Source organism: Capsella rubella, unplaced genomic scaffold, assembly GCF_000375325.1.
Source record: "Capsella rubella cultivar Monte Gargano unplaced genomic scaffold, Caprub1_0 scaffold_4, whole genome shotgun sequence".
Classification (NCBI taxonomy): domain Eukaryota; kingdom Viridiplantae; phylum Streptophyta; class Magnoliopsida; order Brassicales; family Brassicaceae; genus Capsella; species Capsella rubella.
Window position 1 is genome coordinate 4,660,063 of NW_006238920.1, and position 21,619 is coordinate 4,681,681.

The 21,619-nt window shown below is 36.2% G+C and overlaps 1 protein-coding gene and 1 long non-coding RNA gene across 6 annotated transcripts; both read right to left on the bottom strand.

The window, feature by feature from the left end:
* Positions 1 to 13,918: 13,918 nt before the first annotated feature.
* On the bottom strand, positions 13,919 to 15,166 carry LOC111830985. Its single transcript, XM_023784179.1, has 2 exons — positions 14,793 to 15,166; positions 13,919 to 14,356 (listed from the first exon to the last, which is right to left on the bottom strand). Exons 1-2 carry the CDS (start codon positions 14,868 to 14,870, stop codon positions 14,054 to 14,056), a joined length of 381 nt encoding a protein of 126 aa, XP_023639947.1. The 5' UTR covers positions 14,871 to 15,166; the 3' UTR covers positions 13,919 to 14,053.
* A 3,024-nt stretch (positions 15,167 to 18,190) lies between these two features.
* Positions 18,191 to 21,515, bottom strand: LOC111830987. 5 transcript variants are annotated; one of them, XR_002834248.1, is made up of 9 exons: positions 20,884 to 21,515; positions 20,339 to 20,798; positions 19,936 to 20,033; positions 19,706 to 19,824; positions 19,170 to 19,220; positions 19,042 to 19,088; positions 18,911 to 18,970; positions 18,741 to 18,807; positions 18,191 to 18,655 (listed from the first exon to the last, which is right to left on the bottom strand). It is a non-coding gene; the product is annotated as an uncharacterized LOC111830987 (long non-coding RNA). The 5 variants fall into 5 exon arrangements; XR_002834246.1 differs by having other exon boundaries at positions 19,936 to 20,097; XR_002834247.1 differs by having other exon boundaries at positions 18,191 to 18,638; positions 19,936 to 20,798.
* Positions 21,516 to 21,619: the final 104 nt, after the last annotated feature.

Here is a 21,619-nt window from a genome sequence, read left to right on the forward strand (position 1 = left end):
TCTTTTAGAGGAATTTTGTGATTATGAGGACCTTTAAAGGAGGAAGTGTTGTTGGTTCCATAAAGGTCTTTCCAAACTCTTCCAATACTCCGCGATATGGTCATGTACCACTGCTGGCTGTAAATCTTGTTCCCCTCTTCCTAACATCAGTTCATTTGCCATGGAATCCGAGGAAGAACGTACTCTGCATCAAGACAATACCTCTCTCTCTCTCTCTCCTTCTTTTAATTTCTTCAATGTTGTAAAGATAGAACAATGTTATAGGCTTATGGGCTTTACGTTTTGCAAAAACAATGTTCAAATTATCATCTCTCTTTGCGTTTTCATTGTTCTGTTTTTATATTGTTTGTTCAAATATTTACTGTTGAATCTTTTGCTAATGTGTTTTTTTGTTTAACATTTGGTTTTCTCTCAGGTTACGATGCAAGTGTTTTGAGAAAGAAGATGGCTAAAGATGTAATTGTGTTGGTTTTCTGTTATGAACCAACTTTTGCTTAAGGAATAAGAGAGATTCTAAAAGCTTCGCTCCCTCTTAACCCTAGTCCTCTTAGAAATTAAGGTTAATTCTTGGGGCTTCCTTCTTCATTAGCATAAAGACCTATATTTATATAGGCCATGATACAACTTATAATTAACCTAAACATTAAAACCAAAACACCCAACCCTAATGTATTAGTTAAAGTAAATAATTAAACAAAAAAATCAAAACCCAAAACACCCAACTTTTATCACCAACATCAACCATAGTCACGTATCATTACTCCCCTTCGCCACTCAGAGCTTGTCCTTAAGCTCTAAGCGCGATTACCCGAACCCAAATCTTGCAGATTCTCCACAACTCTTAACATCTTCTCGATCTATGTCGTCCTTTATGTTAAACTGTCATCATCTCCTGGACGGTTGCTTTGCATCAAAGCTATTCTCAGCATACTCCTTCACCGCTAATAGTGAAATATGATGAACAGAATCGAAGAAGAGAGATGAAGAAGAAGAGAGATGAAGAAGAAGAGAGATGAAGACGATGAAGTTGAGATTAAAATGATTCTGTTATTCACACTTGATGCATTGTACAAAGCGTATATACAAGTAAAGCTATCCGGTACAAACCGGTTATTTACATATAACCAAGACTAAACCATTAATAATCTAATATTCCCCCTCAAGATGGAGTGTATATGTTAATAACACCCATCTTGCGAACTAGTCTTAAGAACGGTGTAGGAAACAATGGTTTAGACAAAGCATCAGCCAACTGGTGTTCTGTTCTCACATGTAGTGTCTTAATGATGCCCAATTGAACTTTCTCTCTCACAATGTGACAATCCATGTCTAGATGTTTGGTTCGCTCATGGAAAACAGAATTGTTGGCAATGTGAAGGGCAGCTGTACTATCACAATAAAGTGCAGAAGCTTCAGAGATATCAACCCATAAATCAACCATAAGCTTCCTTAACCAAAGAATTTCTTTCACAGCTGCAGCCATAGAACGATACTCAGACTCAGCAGACGACATGGAGACTGTATCCTGTTTATTTGATTTCCAAGAGACCAAGGAAGGGCCAATAAACATGCAAAAACCAGAAACAGATCGCCTGCTATCCGTACATCTTCCCCAATCAGCATCCGAAAAAGCCTTCAATTGAAGATCAGAGGTAGCGGAATAGAACATACCTTGACCAACAGTGCCTTTAAGGTAATGAAGAACCTGATATACAGCATACAGATGAGGCTGTCTCGGAGCCGATGTGAATTGACAAAGCTTATGTACGGCAAAGGTGATGTCAGGTCGAGTGAAAGTCAGATACATAAGCTTGCCAACTAATCTTCGATATTGCTCCACATCGTCTAAAAGAATCCCTATTTCATTATTCAAAACATCACTGGGATCCATAGGAATAGGAGATGGGCAGCAACCTAAAAGACCAGTTTCATCCAATAAATCCAAGACATATTTTCGCTGACAAATGGAAATCCCAGCTGAAGTCCTTGCCACCTCAAGACCTAAGAAATACTTGAGAGGATCCAATTCTCTAAGTTTAAAAGTTTCTTTCAAAGCAATGGTGAGAGAAGTAGTAGCAAGAGAGGAACTACTAGCAATTATGATATCATCAACATACACCAAAATTGCCATATGAACATCTCCAGATTGCCTTGTGAATAGAGTATCATCACCAGTACCACCCTGAAATCCCAAAGAGATGAGAGACTGAGAAAATTTGAGAAACCATTGTCTTGATGCTTGTTTAAGACCATACAAGGACTTTTGGAGTTTACAAACTGCATTTGGTGGAAATGATTCCCCCTGTTTTGGAGCATAACCAGGTGGTAAAACCATGTAAAACTCCTCTTGCAAATCCCCATTAAGGAAGGCATTAGAAACATCCAGTTGATCTAAGAACCACTTTCTAGGAACTGCAACAGCAAGAAGAAACTTAACTGTAGCCATTCTTGCAACTGGAGAAAAAGTTTCCACATAATCAAGACCCTCTCTTTGAGTGTAACCCTTGGCTACTAAGCGAGCCTTGTAACGCTCAAGTGAGCCATCTGCATTTAGTTTCACTGTATGCACCCATTTACAACCTACAGCCGTTTTACCAGGAGGTAAAGAGCAGACAAACCAAGTATTTGTCCTTTCCAGAGCACCTATCTCATCATCCATAGCATCACAAAAATCTTTAATTTTACTAGCTTGATGGTAACTAGTAGGTGTAGGATATTTTGTTAATGCATTGATGTAGGCACAAAAAGGATCTGATAAGTTGGAATAAGACAAGACCTAGGATATATGATGAGCTGTAGTTGTTTGTAAAGAGTGACATTGGTAATCCTGAAGATAACCAGGAGGACGTGAGACTCTTTTTGTTGAAATAGGTGGAGAAGGAATAACATCAGGCACTGATTCCCCCTGCCTCACAGTTTCATGATCTTCCCCCTCACTAAAAATTCCAGAAGTCTCTCCTCTAAGAGCAACACGAGTGCTTAAATGAGGAAAGAACCTTGTGGCCGCATCGGTGGGCTGTGTATTCTGGAACGGGAAGATATCTTCAAAGAACTTCACATTCCTGGAAATAAACACAACATTACTCTCAACATCCATAAGTTTGTAGCCTTTATAGCCTGCTGGATAACCCAGAAAGACACAAGCTCTTGCTCTATCTTCAAATTTCGTGCGCTGTTTTGGAGAAGTACTCGCATAACACAAACAACCAAAGGTTCTCAAATCTGTATACTCTGTTGCGGTGTTTGTGAGCTTTTCATACGGTGTTTTGTTATCCAATAGTGGTGATGGTGTTCTGTTAATAAGAAAGACAGCTGTGAGAATGCAATCACCCCAGAGAGATAATGGCAAGTTGGATTGGAAAAGAAGAGCACGTGCAACATTCAAGATATGTTGATGCTTCCTCTCAACAACTGAATTTTGCTCAGGAGTTTCAGGACAAGAATGATAAGCCACAATACCCTTTTGATGATAAAGCTCAGTAAACTTCAATTCCGGAGCATTATCAGATCGCACACTTCGAACTTTCTTATCAAATTGAGTCTCCACCATGTTTAAAAAATCTGGAAATACGTGCAAGACATCACTCTTCAGTTTGAGCAAATAAATCCAGGTGACTCTACTATGATCATCCACTATTGTTAAAAAATATCTGAATCCTTCCACTGTCGATATTGAGAAAGGGCCCCAAACATCAATATGTAACAAATCAAAAGGTGCAGGACAGAAGTTGTTTCTATTAGAATAAGGCAATTTCTTCTGTTTTGCTCTTTGACAAATGTCACAATGTATAACCCCTTTATTCATTTGTTTAGAAATTCCAAGAACATCCATAAGTATATCAATCCGAGAAAAAGAAGTATGGCCGAGTCTCTTATGCCAAACAGCAGAATCTATTACAGCATTCAAACTACAAGAAGATAGTTGTCTTGAATCTGCAGGGTCTTCAACATCCAACAAGTACAAGTTAGCAATTCTTCTACCTCTTCCAATCGTTAATCCCCTGATAGGATCCTGTATCAGACAAGTAGCAGGATCAAAGATAACACGAGAACCAAGATCTGCAGTTAACGAGCTTATACTGAGAAGACTGAGCCTGAAATCCGGTATATAAAGAACATTCCTCAAACTGATAGAACCATTAATCACCACTGTGCCAATACCAACAACCATAACTAAATTGCCATTGGGAAGATTAACATGCTGACTAATAGACTCATCAAGATCAGTAAATAAACTCTTATCATGACTGACATGATGAGTTGCTCCAGAATCAATAATCCATGATCTCTTATTTGTCACACATTGAGCAACAGTCAAAATTCCAATGAAACCATATGTAGAATTAGAAAATGATATACCAGAACATGAAGCTTCATTGGTTGGATTCAATGTAGGTTGTGTAGGTTGTGTAGGCTGAGAAGTAGACTGAGGAACAAGGTGAGAGCTGAAATAGGCAATGAAGTTTTGTAGCTGATCCTTAGATAAGTTCCCAATCAAATTCTCTAAATCATCAGACTTCTTGTCAAGAGAACCAATAGGTGCAGAAACTTGAGCAATGACAGCAGGAGAGGAACTGGTATACTGAGAAGATTGAGAAGTTGCAGTTTGTTGTTTTCTAGGCTTCCATCCAGGTGGATAACCATGTAGTTTATAACAACGATCAACAACATGGCCCGTAAATCCACAATGAGAACAAATCGGTTTATCCTTTCGATGGGACTGGTAAGCAGGGTTGATAAGGCCAGCAGAGGTGGGAGAAACAGTGGAATTCATCACTCCAGGATGTGGCACAACATTCCCAACCTGAAAAGCAGCTGGTACAACACTAACGCCAAATTGTCTTTGACTGTCATCTTGATCTAAGATGTTGTAAACTTCAGCAATATCAGGGAGAGGTTTCTTCATGATAATCTTACCTCTAATGATGGCATATGACTCATTCAAACCAGCCAAAAATTTTATAAGACGGCCACGGTCAACATGTGCCTGATATTAAAGTTTACTCGCACAATTAAAAGAATGACAACACAAACAAATTCATTTGGTTCACTACCATCAAGATGATCCCATAGAGTCTTCAGAGCAGTATAGTAGCCGGAGAGATCCATGGAACCTTGATGTAGATCCTGAATTTGCTGGATCAGATGAAAGGTTCTCGGCAAATTCGTCATATGAAATCTGTTGTGTAAATCCTTCCAGATCATAGTAGCATCATCAAAGTTCAATATACTACCATAAATCTGCTTAGAAACAGCATTCAACATCCATTATTTCACCATACTGTTGCAGCGAGACCAAATCCGGAACATATGATTACCTTCATCAGGACGAGGAACAGAGCCATCGATGAAAGCAAGTTTGTTCTTCGCATCGATAGCAATCTTCATCGCCGAACTCCAATGATTGTAATTCGTTCCATCAAGACGATCATCAACAAGAGAGAGACCGGGATGATCCGCGCTGTGAAGAAAAAATGGTGAGTGTGGGCTATCCACAGTATCGATCTCAGAAACGGAGCTGATCGGAACACGTGAGGCTGGATCTGTCATAATCGGAGAGATAGAGCTCATCGGAGCTTTCGATTTTGAAGCAGAACTCCCAGCACCAGTGGATCTACCCAGACGACGAGTAGATTTTCGAATCGGAACTCCCATATCGACACAAATCAAGCGCACAACAAATCACCAAGAAGAAGAAAGATCAGAGGAAAGAGAACGAAAACGGAGCTAAGCGTATAGCAATGATACCATAATAGTGAAATATGATGAACAGAATCGAAGAAGAGAGATGAAGAAGAAGAGAGATGAAGACGATGAAGTTGAGATTAAAATGATTCTGTTATTCACACTTGATGCGTTGTACAAAGCGTATATACAAGTAAAGCTATCCGATACAAACCGGTTATTTACATATAACCAAGACTAAACCATTAATAATCTAATAACCGCAAAAACTGGTGCTGCAACTACTTCAGATTTTTGAGGTTTAATTTGCTTTGGCTCAAGCTGGGATGCTGAAGGTTTAAGCATCACCACGTCCTCTAGTGTCTCTGGCTTAGTCATAGATGTTTCAGCTTCTAACGCCACAACAGCAGGTGATGTCGTAGTCACCATCTCCGCCACCTCTGTCCTCATGTGGTTTGGTTCCTCTATCTTTGGAACCAAAACCACAACCAATACCGTTTTGTTGCCATGATCTCCATCAAGGCAAGTTGTGGTGATGTCTTCTCTTGTGGCTTTGCAATTTTAGCTTGCATCAGGTCAAATTTCATATTCACTTCTGCAGTTAATTTGTTCTCCATCTCCTCTAATATCTCATTCAATCGTGTTATCAGCTTATTGAATATCTGATGAACCAATGTCGTTGTCCTATCGAACTCTCCCATCGAATTGTTTGGCTATGATACCAAATGTTATGAACCAAATTTTGCTTAAGGAATAAGAGAGATTCTCATAGCTTAGCTCCCTCTTAACCCTAGTATATCTTACAGATTAAGGTTAATTCTTGGGGCATCATCTTTCATTAGCATAAAGACCTCTATTTATATAGGCCATTATAGAACTTACAATTAACCTAAACGTTAAAACCAAAACACCCAACCCTAATGTATTAATTAAAGTAAATAATTAAACTAAAATATTAAAACACAAAACACCCAACTTTGATCACTAACGTCTACCATAGTCACGTATCTTTTTCATTTAAATATTTGGTTTTGATCTTAATGGTTTTGTTTCAAAGATTTTGTATGGAAAAACCAGAAATTACTTGGTTTATTATTGTCTTGGACGTTTAAACCTGAACTATTTCTTTGGAAGAAAAATACATATACTAATTAACATTTTTTATTTGAATCTCACATCTGTTTTTGTTATTTTTTATCAATCCCAATTCGATTTGGGGTAGTAGCAAAGGACAATGCAGTTTTTGGATAACCCCAAATTACTTGTGTGTTTAGGGATTAGTGATTTCGACAACTTCGGTTTAGTGATTCCGTCAATCCGATTAAGCGGTTTATTTGATTCGACAATTTTTATATACTTAATATATTAATAGAACAAAATTTAATAAACCATGCATTTTATTTCCAATCAAATAACATTGAGTATTAAAATTCCAAATTAAAATTAGATGGGGAATTTTTATGGAATTTCCCTATTTTCATAGTACGGTCATAAAATATAATTTTTATGAAATAAAATTAAAAGTTACTGCCAAAAAATTTAACCATTAATAATTATTTTAGATGGTAGCAGTAAGATTGGAATTTTTTTTTTTTTGAGATCGAAGGTATGAAAATAACAAAAAGTTATTTTTTGAGAGTTAAATCACAAATGTTAATTAGTATATGTATTTGTTTTGCAAAAAAAAAACAAAAGTTCAGGTTTAAACGTCCAAAATCAAGTATCTTTTGGGGTTTTCCCCGTTTTTTATCCATCATTTTTAGAATTGGTCCGATGAAGAAACTCGATTTTTTCCAACTTTACGCGGATGGGAAAAAAAGGGAAATAGAACGAGTATAGGAATGAACCAAAATGGGAAAGATTACATCGTGAAAAAATTCCAAGAGAGATTTAAGAGGGGGGGTATGACAAATGGAACCCTTTTAAGAATAGGTATGATGAGTGTAAGAAAAAATACACCACCTTTAAGATGTTAACTCACAATAGGACTGGGCTTCCGTATGATGGTAAGGGTAGGTTGGAGATGTCAAATGATTAGTGGAAGCAATGCATAGAGGTACTTGTTTCAGTTAGTTTCATAGTCACTTCTTTAGCTTTTTCAGTTTGTTTTACAGTCACTTGATTCACTTGTTTCAGTTTCATAGTCACTTGTTTGAGTTTGTTTCATAGTCATTGTGTCACTTGTTTCAGTTTGTTTAATTTTCACTTACTCACTTGTTTTAATTTCATATTGACTTGTTTTGATCTGTATTGATACTGTTTATTGCTATGGATTGTTTCAGTTTCATATTCACTTGTTTTGATCTGTTTTGATCCTATTATTGCCATGACTTGTGTCTGTTTTATTGTAAAAGAGAAAAGACTTTTAATTATGTCGTGATTATTGATGTCTAAATTGCTGTGTATATGTGATGCAAAGAGTATGCAATATTTGTATTTAGGATATGAAATTATTTGTGAGTGTTTTCGGTTGATTCTTATACTAAAAATATTTGTAGTTTAAGATCATAATTAAAACGATGGTTATTTTGGTGCAACTATTTCTATATTGTTCAGTTTATAATTGTTTTCTTGTTTGTTTTTGCTATATATGAATGGGGTGGAGCTAGAAAATTCAAATGCAATCTGGTTGCTAATATGGATGTGTATGAAGAAGAATTTCGTGTTGTGGTAGTAGCCGGAGCTGAAGGGTGGAGTGCTCAAACTTGAGAAGCTAAATTAAATTCTACAGTGGATGGGGATGATGATGATGATGAAGTTTTTTATGTTGACAAAGATATATCAGTGCCAATGGTAGAGAAACATACTAAAGTACAAACACTTACACAAAATCAAAATGGAAGTTCAAGAGCAAAAAAAAGGCGTAAAGAGAAGGATATGGCTGTTGAAGCAGCTGTAAAACCACTACAAGAAAACAGGTCGAAATCCTACGAAAATTCCTTCAAATATATTGGTAGGAACAATTACCTACGGTAAAACTTCGCATTTATGACGAAGATGGAGTGTGGTAGGAAAAAGGAAGAGACATTTACTACGAGACTGTGTCAGAAAGTGGAAGGAACAAGAATAAGAATAGAATAGCGGAACAAATGTTGGAAAGTGAGCATGCATCTAGTGTTAAGAGTGTACTAGAGCCACTTAATGCATTGGCTGGAGTTAGAATGTGGTCTCCATTTCATGAAGAATCAATTCAGCATCTTCTAGCTGATAAAGTGAACCGGCGGCGGGGTTTATGGCGTTTCCTAGAGCTGAAGATAAAATTTGATTTTTAAAGCTAAGGACTGGAAGGAACTATTAATTTTAGTGTTTTGATTTTGAACCTTGATGATTTTTAGTGATTTGATCTTGAACATTGATGATTTCCTAGGGCTGAAGATAAGATCTGAGTTTTTTTTTTACGATTGAACCTTGATGATTTGTAGTGTTTTGATTTTGAACCTTGACGATTTTTAGTGTTTTGATCTTGAACCTTGAATAGTTTTTAAGTTCTTACTTTTATACCAAAAATCTTACCTATCAATATATTTATGGCAAAGTCTTATACTTTATTTGTTATACCAAAACGGTTTTGTATATGGTTAGAAGATGGATTTTGGGTGATGACGATGATCACTACAAGAAAACAATGTCGTCACTGACAGAATTTCCGATGGATAGCTATCCGTCAATAATTTCAAATGGATTCTCGACGGAGATGCAACTAGATTTGGACAATTGCGTTCTTTCGGTAATGCAACGGGAATTTATGACAGATAATTATTCCGTCGGAAATCTGGAACAAACTCCTCACGGAATTCCGACGGAGTGTGTCTGTTACAAAACTCTATTGGGATTCCATCGGTTATGTGTTACCGTTGCTATAGCCGTTTTAAATTTTTTTAAATATCTATTGTTTTATTATTACCGTTGTTATATAACCGTTTGAATTTTCAATATCCAAACGGATTCCCGCCGGATTCGATGCCTATATATATGTACTCTCATTCTCAAAAACAAACTCATTATAGCTAAGTTGTTTTTTCTTTAAGTTTTTAAAAGAAATAAGAAATAGAAATGTCTTCTTATTATAGCTAAGTTACTTCTTATTTAAGATCATGGATGGATGAACCAATGATGGATATGGAATCAAACTTATTAAGAGATGAATATGCACGAGGCGTATATCCAAAGGATCTAAGTTCGGTATCGTGAAACTATTCCGCACTAATCCTTGCTCAACTTGAGAATGCCAAATCTTAGGGAGATTCCCATCAAGTGAGTACTCTATCCCTTTCATATTTGTTCATCTTTGGTTGTTCATCTTCTCTCTCGCCCAGTCATATTGTTTTAGTTTTCATAAATTATTGGCTCGTTAGAAAATTGCGAAATAAATTGCATATGAATCTAGGACGAGTCTAGTTTTATTTTAAATTATATCTGGAATATTTCAGCATCGTTTGATAATTTATTTGTCCCGATCAATTGATACTGTCAAGAATAGGGTTTCAGGAAAATTTGGGATCATTTTGTGTTTGTTGTGTCCAATCTTTTTATTTCAAAAACAACTTGTTACTGGTGACTTGTGTGTTGATTTGTTTCAGAAAAAATGGTTGACACGAAGGAAGAAGAAACAATCCATAATCGCAACAACAAACTTTTCCTCAAGGAATTCTCAACTCGGATGAAGAAAATAACGAACACCTAATTTGAAGCACTTCGGCAAGATATTAAAAAGAAAAGAAGAGCACCAAATGGAGAATCGGCAAACCATAGAGAGCTAAAACCAAAGCAGAAAGACCACAAACGGAGCAATCCATATGAAACATCTCACACTCCCAAAACTAAGGTTCGTTTCAAATCTAAGTATGAGCCTTCTAATGAAATTCACCTCTATACATTTTCAGGAGAAAGAAACTACCTAGAGTGGGAAAGAAATATCGATGAGTGGTTATACTACAACCACATCCAAAGAGAAGGGAGATTAGCTTATGCATTCGACCATCTAACTGGCAATGCATATAAATGGTGGTTACAAGAAAAAGATGATCGCTTATTCTTCAAGGAGCCAACTATCACCTCGTGGAGAGATCTTAAGGAACTAATGAGGAAAAAGTACACAACCACAAAACTTCCAAGTATTGAGCAAGATCAACAACTTCAGAAGCGGTTGAGTAGACAAAACAATTATGATGATTTGGAAAAGCGGCTCTACTCAACCGCTTCTGAAGTTGTTTATCTTGCTCAACACTTGGAAGTTTTGTGGTTGTGTAGCTTTTGTCCTTGTACTTTTTCCTCTTTAGTTCCTTAAGATCTCTCTACGAGGTGATAGTTGGCTCCTTGAAGAATAAGCGATAATCTTTTTCTTGTAACCACCATTTATATGCATTGCCAGTTAGATGGTCAATTGCATAAGCTATTCTCTCTTCTCTTTGGATGTGGTTGTAGTATAACCACTCATCGATATTTCTTTCCCACTCTAGATAGTTTCTTTCTCCTGAAAATGTATAGAGGTGAATTTCATTAGAAGGCTCATACTTAGATTTGAAACGAACCTTAGTTTTGGGAGTGTGAGATGTTTCATATGGATTGCTCTGTTTGTGGTCTTGCTGCGTTGGTTTTAGCTCTCTATGGTTTGCCGATTCTCCATTTGGTGCTCTTCTTTTCTTTTTAATATCTTGCCGAAGTGCTTCAAATTCGGTGTTCATTATTTTCTTCTTCCGAGTTGAGAATTCCTTGAGGAAAAGTTTGTTGTTGCGATTGTGGATTGTTTCTTCTTCCTTCGTGTCAAACATTTTTTCTGAAACAAATCAACACACAAGTCACCAGTAACAAGTTCTTTCTGAAATAAAAAGATTGGACACAACAAACACAAAATGATCCCAAATTTTCCTGAAACCCTATTCTTGACAGTATCAATTGATCGGGACAAATAAATTATCAAACGATGCTGAAATATTCCAGAAAGAATTTTTAAAAAACCTAGGCTAGCTCGTCCTAGATTCATATGCAATTGATTTCGCAATTTTCTAACGAGCCAATAATTTATGAAAATTAAAACAATATGACTGGGCGACAGAGAAGATAAACAGACAAAGATGAATAAATATGAAAGGGATAGAGTACTCAACTTCAGAGCGTGCTCTGATAGAACTTGATGAGAATCTCCCTAAGATTCTGCACTCTCAAGTTGAGCAAGGATAGATTTGGCTAGAAACCCGTGGTGTGGAATAGAAGTTGAATGGTTGATGGATATCACACAAAATTTGTGGAATAGCTTCACGATACCGAACTTAGATCCTTTGGATATACGCACCAAAGAAGCTAAGGGTTTTGCTGGATATACACACCAACAAGAAGATCTCCTTAGAGAAACAGAAGGTTTTTGATAAAAAGAAAGGTGGGGTATCAAAGAGACTACAAAGGGTTTATAAAGAAAAGAAAGAACATGCCTTGGAACAACTTACAAGGCTGTTCTCGAAAATACAAAGCAATAAATTAAAAACTTGAAATTGAAAAGATAGATTGACCCTCTTCTTCTTCTTGGTCATGGCTCCTTAAGTGCATAAAAGGCCTTGGGCTTTTGATTCAACAAATGGGCTATGGTGAAGTGAAACAGCTGCCTCATTAAAAACCTTGTCAAGAAAACCCAGTGGGACAAAACTTGACAAGGGAAAAAGAGTACAACCATGACATTTTTCTCATTGTTGAATCACGTAGCTTGGATCAAAACCAAAGTGGTTTGACAAGCTTTTCTTTCATACTTGATGTCTTGATCGTGTTGGCTCCGAATCTGATTAAGTAATTCTCCAACAGCTTCCTTAAACAGTTTAGCTCTTGAACGATTCATTTGACCAGTTGTTGTGACAAGAGGATCCTCGCCTACAAGCTTATTCTCCTCTCCTAGCTGCTTATCCTCCTCTCTGAGCTGCTTCTCCTCAGCTACGAGCTCAGCTTCTTCAAGCTCTAGCTCCGGTTCATGCTCCACTCCCTTAGTGCTATCCATGATCATATCATCCTCTCCCTCTTGAAAAGGATTTGACCTCAAATCCAATTCATCTACAATGAAAAGAACCAAGTCAATAATTTTGAAACAGGAACTCACATTATACTTACCTTGCAGCTCAAGTTCATAAGCTTTGTTGTTGATTTGGCTTGCTATGTTGAATTGAACATCGATCCTTGGGATTAGATTGGACTCCCTTTCAGTTGGAAATCTTTTCTTCCTCCAATGTACCCATACTAGTTCTCCAACCTCAGAAATCATCCTGAAACGAGCATAAGGTTTCTTATACTGCGTGAAAACATCTCCAATTCCAGTCCTTGCAAGGAAATTGGATGAGAACTCTTTTAAACTAGTGGCTCCACTTTTGTACCTGCAATGTTTTCAACACATGTGACCAAGAACAAGTGTGTTGTTACAGTCATGGAATCATTATAAACATGTAAACATATCTTTGTTTGGACCAAATCAATATCCTGGTAATGTTCCCCTTTTAGTTGCGCCTCACGACAAGAATTTGGTTCCAAATATTCTTCCGATTAACCTAGCTTATTCTCGATGATTTCTTGATGCACTAAACTCATTATCACAGCCCCTAAATCATAAGAAATAAATTTAGTTGAGGAGTTACTTACCTGAATAAAGTCTTTGACATGTTCGGTGTTTATCATCATTATTTTATCTGGGGGTTCTTCTTTCATCAGTACGTTGGTGGTGACCAAATCATCCTCTCTAGAGGATAACTTACACAATGAGAACTCAAAATGTTGAAGCATATAATCTTGCACGATCATGTTCTCCTTTTGACATGTTTCCACTATAAATATGTTGTGGCTCGCCTTTAGCTTGAATGTTGCATCTGGTGGTGCTTCTTTGATCAGTATGAAACGACTCAAATCTTGGTGTTTATTCTGGTTCAGATTGTCTGGCTTAAACTGATTGTGTCCCTTTCTTGTTTTAGTTCTTCTTAAGCGCTTCAAGATAGCCTTAAAATCTGCGTTTGGCAATTTTGCCAAAGACAAGCGAATCAAATCTGTGTAATCTTGGATAGAATTGTACTTGAGAGTAAAGATACTTATCTTATCATAGCTTTTTATGAGCACTAGTATTACATCAGGTGGCTCATCTTTGAACAATGAAGAAGCTTTAACTACATTTCCATGCTTTTTAAAGTCAAAAGGTTTTCTATTTGATGAGTTTTGTGAATTTAACTCTTTTTTAAGAGTTTCTGGTGGTAAAGAACGATAAGTGGGATATGGTTCAAAGAGATCAGATTTAAGCATCTTTAGGATCTGCTTTGTAATCTTCCTTGTTGGATCACGTGTAAACATGTAATGTGAATAACAACTTAGAAGAAAATTTACTTAAGAACCAAAAATGTTTCATGCCCTAGCTTCTGGAGAGAATGTACCATATATGTTTTCCTTCTCGCTCTTGACAAAAATCAAGGAGGTGTGACCGTCCAGGAGCTCGCCAAAGGTCTGACACATCAACAAATAGAGGAATGACAAATTCCTTGTTTCCAGCCTCCGGTGAATTAGATTCTAGTCCTTCACTTCTATTTCCTGTCGGTAGAAAGTGTGCATGCCGGTTAAGCCTCGGTAAGTAATCCAACGTGTAACTAGGACTAGTAAAATCATAACGACGTTGATCTTCAGCCATGTGTTGGAGGAAATCCTGGCGACTACGCAGCTGAAAATATTATTTCAAATCATTGAGTTAACACTATTGGACAAAACACACTTGAACTCAATTCAGTTAAGAAATTAACGACATAAGACAACCGTGGAATTTAAAATACAATTGACCACAATTCAACACAATGTTAAACCAAGACAGAACACACTAACAATTAAGAACGATAACTATACTTACTTCCCAGCGAGTAACCAACAATTTTTCAAACACATTAAAGGACTAGAATCTAACGGTGAACATACAGCCAGTGAGTTGCAATTTTGGACAGAACACACTTACAAAATCGAACACAATTTGAAATTGAGATAACACAATAACAATTACAAACTATATGTGGGAGAAGAAACAACCAATGACCAACAAATTTGGACATAATCAAACACAATGAAGGGAAAATATAAGCTGACCCGAACACAACAAAGTAACTTACTATCAAATTCAAAGGTGGGACAAGAGACCAAGAGTTTTCTTCTGCCCTTCTTTGACTAGGTTGCATGCGGCTCGACATTGAAGAAAATCGAGGTTTGTTTTTTTGTAATCTACAAGTAAGCAAAAAAGAAGAAGTGGATATATGTTAGAACATATGAGGAATAGGAAGAAGAAGAAGAAGAGATTAGGGCGATGAGAAAAAAAAGAGGGTGAGAAAAGAATAGGAGGAATCGGTCTTTAGAAGGCTAGCTCCGCTGGTAAACAGAAGGCTCGATCCGCCGGTGAACAGAAGGTTAGCTACGGCGGCGTAGCAAGGTGCGGAAAAATCGTTAGTGAGTGGGAGAAATCGTCGATGGTTTCAATGGTGAGTGAATAGATAAGAGAGTTGAACGGCGGTGAGGGAGATGATGTTAAGTGTTTAGGGTTTGTTATGTTTTGTTAATGGATCAATATATGGCCCACTAAGTAATTTTGTGGCCCAATTTTAATATTTTTAAACCAATATTTTGTGTGACAGGCTCAAATTAAATTGTGGAATTAATAAAATAATTTTTTTTTTACAAAACAATGATTTTAAAAATTGAAAATGTAATAGAAGTTTACTGTAAATGTGAGGGATTAGAATGAAAATTAAGATTATAATAGTTTTAGAAAACAATGTTTTCTAAAATTGAAAATTAAATGCAATTTTACTGTAAATGTGTGGGATTATGAATGAAAATTAAGATTATAATAGTTTTAGAAAACAATGTTTTTAATATTTAAAATGTAATATAATTTTACTGTAAATGTGTGGGATTATGAATGAAAATTATGATTATCAATTTCAAAAATTGGAAAGATTTAGGAATTGATTTTAACAACAATATAGATTTATTACTCCGACTCAGAGTCTCATTCTGAAGATGCAGAAACTAACTCTTCTTCAAACTCTCCGAGCTCTTCTTCTAAAACATCCGAAATATCATCGATTATGGTCTCTTCATCTAAGGGAAAACAGCCTATTCTCCCATGAACTAAGTTGCTCTTTTGCAAACATACACAAAACTTTCAGTTGTGCCTATTTCCCCATTAACTAAGCTAAAATTTGAATTTCATACATCAACTTTACATATACGGTTAAAAACCACAAATCGTCAAACGGTGTTACTGTGCCGTCAACGGGTGCTGGATGAGACGACACGTAAACAGTTATATGACTGCATTTTGCCACTAGAAGTAAGCAAGAAAGAAGAAGAGGATATATGTTAGAACATATGAGGAATAGGAAGAAGAACAAGAAGAAGAGATTACGTCGATGACAAAAGAAAAGAGAGGGTGAGAAAAGAATAGGAGGAATCAATCTTCAGAAGGCTAGCTCCGCTGGTAAACAGAAGGCTTGATCTGCCAGTGAACAGAAGGCTAGCTACGCCGGTGTAGCAAGGTGCGGCAAGAGGGTTGGTGAGTAGGAGAAATCGTCGATGGTTTCAATGGTGAGTGAGTAGAGAAGAGAGTTGAACGGCGGTGTGGGAGATGATGTTAAGTGTTTAGGGTTTGTTATTTTTGTTAATGGATCAAGATATGGCCCATTAAGTAATTTTCTGGCCCAATTTTTATTTTTTTTAAACCAATATTTTGTGTGACAGGGCCAAATTAAATTGTGGAATTAATAAAATTATAATTTTTTTACAAAACAATGATTTTATCTAAGACCAAGAACAATTTATGCATACAAAGATTAACTCTTGTTGGTCTACCCATCTTAGATATAAGATCCTAGTTTCTACCCTTAGTAAAACCTTTTTCTCTTTCTTTTCAACCACAAAGACTAGACACTTTGGTCTTCTCAACACAAACCCATGATCACCAAGCTTTTGGTACTCACCTAGGGACTTTCTCTTCTTTTGCACTTGGCTCTTTTCTATCTGTCTTTTTGTTTCCCTTAATTCCCAGTACTTATATAGTTGCAAAATCCTTTTCTTTTGGGGAACTAACTAGGGAATTTCTTCTTACTTAACTTAGAGACATAGAGCTTAACATAACTCCCTAGAAACTCCCTTTTATACCTTGATCAAACCTTCATTTTCATTCTTTCTTCTTCTTCTTTTCTCCCAAACCAAACCCAAAATGTACAATCTAACCACCTAATTCTTTCAATCCCTTCCTAATGGCTAGTTTTCAATGATTTCAAGACTATCTAAAACAAGAGTTAAAATCTTGTCGTTCTCAATTCCCTCAAGATTTCACAATCTATAGCATTATCAAGAAGATGCCTCATTCACAAATCAATTCAAGGGTTGCAAGCAAAGGTTAGGGGCAAGGGTAAGGGAGACTTTCAAATCATTCAAGAGATGAAAGGTATTATAATGCGATTAAGAAGAATTAACCATGAGAATGCATTCAAAAACCATAAGGGGAAAGATTAGATTCAAATTAATCTCAATTTCATACAAGAAGAGATTGCTTTCGAAGAATGCAAAGGTCTAAGCAAGAATTTTTATTTTATCCAAGATGATCAAGCAACAATGATCTATGACCGAGAGCTACAAAGCATTTTAATCATCATCCCCAATGCATATGAAAATGCAAGTTGTATGCTACTAGACTCAATCCTAGAGATAAAAATGAAAGTGCAAAACTACATGATTTTTTGGATTTTTCAAAATTTTAAACTTTTTTTGTTTTTTCTCAAATCAAAGCTATTCACAATGCAAGACTCAAAGAAATGAAAAAAAAAAACAGAACACATCATTAGATACCTAACGAAAAAAGAGAATAGAAAAAGACTAAAAACGGTATTTATAATAGAAAAGAAGTGGTACCTTGGACTTTAGTGAAGTTTGGTAGGCTTGTTCGGCCTATAGGTCCTTGGACCTTGAAGGGAGAGGCGGGGAAGATCAATGACGGTGTGAGCACTAGAGGAGCATCCACAGTGGAGTGACATGCTTCTTCTCCTTGTCCCGCATCACCATCGGCTTCCTCAGTGTCCTCTTCCTCATTGTATCCCTCATTTGCATGAGCTAAGAACTCATCTTCGGAAGATACATACCCCAAGGGCTCTAGCTTCTTCACCTTCCTCACAAGCCTTGCTCTTCACGTTGAAACTTAGGACACCTTTTTTTACATTAGCAAAGAGTTGTCGTTGAAAGTCAACGTCACTGTTGCCAAGCACTACAGGAAAATTGTGTAATATGCAATATATTATTTTACAATAGCATTTTCGAAATGTCATGTATATGTCAAATGTAGTAATCATAAACTGTTATCTATAGAGATTAAACATAGCAATCTGCAAATGTTATTTAACTAGGTTTGTCGATTACATATTTTTATTTTATTAGACCATAATTTAATTTAACTTAGAACATATATATATATTTTTTAATTTTAAATGCATGTAATTTAAAAAGAATAATTATAAATTAAATATTATTCATTGTTCATATTATTATAAATGAAAGACCCTCACTTGAAGTTTACAAACCATTGTTCAAATCCAAAATACAAAGTTGAAAGTAAACCATACAAATAAATAATTTAACCAAAGTTCATATGTAGATTAATTAACACCTTCAGCTTCTGCCTCTTAGTTTCGACGATGCGACTTGCTTCTTGAGGAGTCAACCTTGTACTTGTTTTGGTCGTTTCATTGCAGCGGAGAATTTTTGGTGTCTAAGCCTTTGTTCTTCGTTTTTGAGATTTTGGATAAGTCTTCGGAACTCAGGTTCGGTGTCTTGTTCGTCTTCCTCAACCCATATGAAGTATCCTATATTTCTTCCGTATTCTACTGGTGTGAGCTCCACCACATCACTTCCTTGATCATCATGTGCTTCTTCTGGTGGCTGTTGGTGGATCTTTGGTATGATTCCTTCACGTAATGCAACACTGAATTTGGTTTTAGCGGATGTTTCGAGAGAGAGCATAGTAGAGCATAAAGTTGAACTAAAAATCAGGAATTCATGTCAATTACCTTTGGGAGATTAGCGAGAAAGATTCAACTTTCAAAGGCTAAGGGAATTTGTAAATATGTTGGAATCCTGAATTAAAGAAAAAGTAAATATATTAGAGAGTAAATTTAAGCAAAAAAATCTGGAATCCTAAAAATAGAGAGTAAGAGTCGGGGAAGATCAAAATCTGTACCTTTAGCAACCATCAACAAACCGGTTCTGGGTTCTCCAACAAGTCGGTTCTGGGTTCTAACTGTGAACAAATAACATATCAGAAACAAGGTAAAAACGGTTCGATATTGTACAATACTTAATCGATTGTACCTCTTTTGGGTCGCTGCTTATGGTGGCTCCTGTTGTTAATGCTGCTTCTGCGTCAATCAAGCATGTAAGAAATGATAGAGAATATTTATCTTCTGTTAATAATGAATGAGTAAGAGAGAAAAGCCCACCGGAGGATAAACAAAGCGTCAACTGACTAGAGACATCGAAGGAGAGAAACTCTAAGAAGGGGATAAACGAACCGTCAAATGCGAAAGTGTGTAAATATGTTTATTTTATACAAGTGTAAAACCGTCTTCCTCTTTCACTTCAAGTGTAAGGCCCAAAAAGTATGTTTGTTTTCTGAACATTATTAAAGGCCCAATAGTAAATTGGTTAAGGGAAAGAACTTGTCGAAATATTTAACTTCAAAGCAAATAAATTATGTCTAACAGAGAAGTTATATTACAAAACTAGCAGATAGATGTTCATTACGCCATAGATTGTCACAATACTGAAAGTACTAACACAAAACAACAAAGTTAAGATTGATACTTGTTCTCACAGAAAGATGATTTTATCATTAGGCCAAGCCACTGTACTTCCTATTGCATCTGATATGAACTCAACTTCTGAATTGTGTCTCCAAACTCTTGCATTATCAACTTTAGAAACTTCTACCGAAACTTTTCTAGCATTGGGACCTAACGGGACGAAATGGACTTACTCTGTTGGATTAGTAGAAGATACTCGGCCTTGTGCAACTCTTTCTCCATAGTCATTGCAGTCTAATAAGATGCACTAGTGTTTTGTAGTGTTGCTACTACTTGTACTGTTACTTGCACTCTATCATCAAGAATTTAAAAACACAATAATCAATTAAACATCATCAGGACATCACTAACACCCATTTAAACAAACATATTACTCAATAAAGCAAGCATATATATTAATTACCGTCGGTGATTTCCTTGTTGTATCCTCAGTAGGTGTATCAGGATTAAATAATTTTTTCCAGTTAATAGGCCATGCGATGTTCTCAATAAGTGCATAACCTAAATTTGAAATTTCAAGAGTTGGTCTCCACAAGAAAGCATCACTTTCATCGACCTGGTAAACCTTCACAATGCAGGCATTCGGACCCAGAGGTATATTGTTGAAAAAATATTTTGGATCAGTTGAACACAATATGCCCTCACCAATTATCTCATCATTTAAATTCCAATAATTGAAAATGTAAACTCTTCCAGCTTGAACACAATATAATATTATATTAACCAGTAGTTATGCAAAAAAATAAAATATTAATCAATCTATAACAAATTAATGTGTAGAGGTATATAATAAGAAAAAATATTACCGATGATCCATCAGTTTCTGTTCCAGGGGTGTAGGTAGCATTGTCAATTATCACTTTCTTAGCTGGCCATGGAATCTTCACTCCCACATTGTCCCAAGTTTTTCAATGGTTTGGTGGGCCTCCATAGATGTGCTTCTGGTTTTGTTATAGACTTCATTTTAACAGCTACAACGTTTGGTACAATTGGAATACGACCAATCTTGTACATCTGATCAGTAGAGCAAAATTCTCCTTCACCGACAAAAACATCATCAGAAGAACACCAGTCCAGTAGCTGACACCTAACTCCCCCTTTGCTAACATTACTTACTTCAGACTTAGAGACATCATTATTTTCTCTTTGACAAGTTTTTGAACAAAAAAGGAAAAAGAAAGACATAATATATGCCCAACATTACCCAATAGTCTTTTTTAGTCATACACAAATTTAGTGGCTCCTTGCTCATATTAAAGGCTAACCCTGCAAGTTCAGATCAGGAGTAAAAATAAATTTCATAATCACTTATGCAATGAGGGAAGCGATGTAAACACAAACAAATTCTTACCTTGGTAACCAAACCCAAGCCTTATCGATGTTAACAACAATAACACAACAGCTCCGACCAAATTGGCATACAAATAATTAAACAAACAGTCACATTGAACCAAATGAAATGGTCAGCCACATTAATCTGATTCGAGAATGAAATCTCATTAGCTAAGATACCCGATAAGATTTAGTGTCTGCTTATTTGATGATTCCGAATAAGAAAAGATGAAAATAATAAATCTATTAAACTCATACTCAAAAACTTGAACAAATCGAGACTCAAGTCAATATATATAATAACCCATACATAAAACAATACAATAACCCATACAAATTAGACAATTATTACCTTGGATTTAACAAGTCCTTTCTGTTTTTATTTACAGAGGGGAGCTCGAGCTGGGAAATTTCAGGAGAGAGAGAGAGAGAGAGAGAGAGAGATAGAGAGAGAGAGAGAGAGAGAGAGAGAGAGAGAGAGTTAGAGAAAAAGAGCAAAGTCGATGGCAGCGTAATAGGATATCAGCGAAAGAGCAAAAGGGGATCTAAGCAAAAGAGGATCAAGCAATAAAGGATCTAAGCTAGGCTTGTTTCGAGCAGAAGAGAATAAGACGACGATCAGATTATGAAAAGTTGAAAGGGGAAAAAAAATTGTTGGGATTTTTAGTAAGTGTGGAGGGAAGATAAATTTTTTTTCCGCCGTACACTATTATAGCGTTTTAATTTAAGTATGCTATTAAAATATATAGAATGAG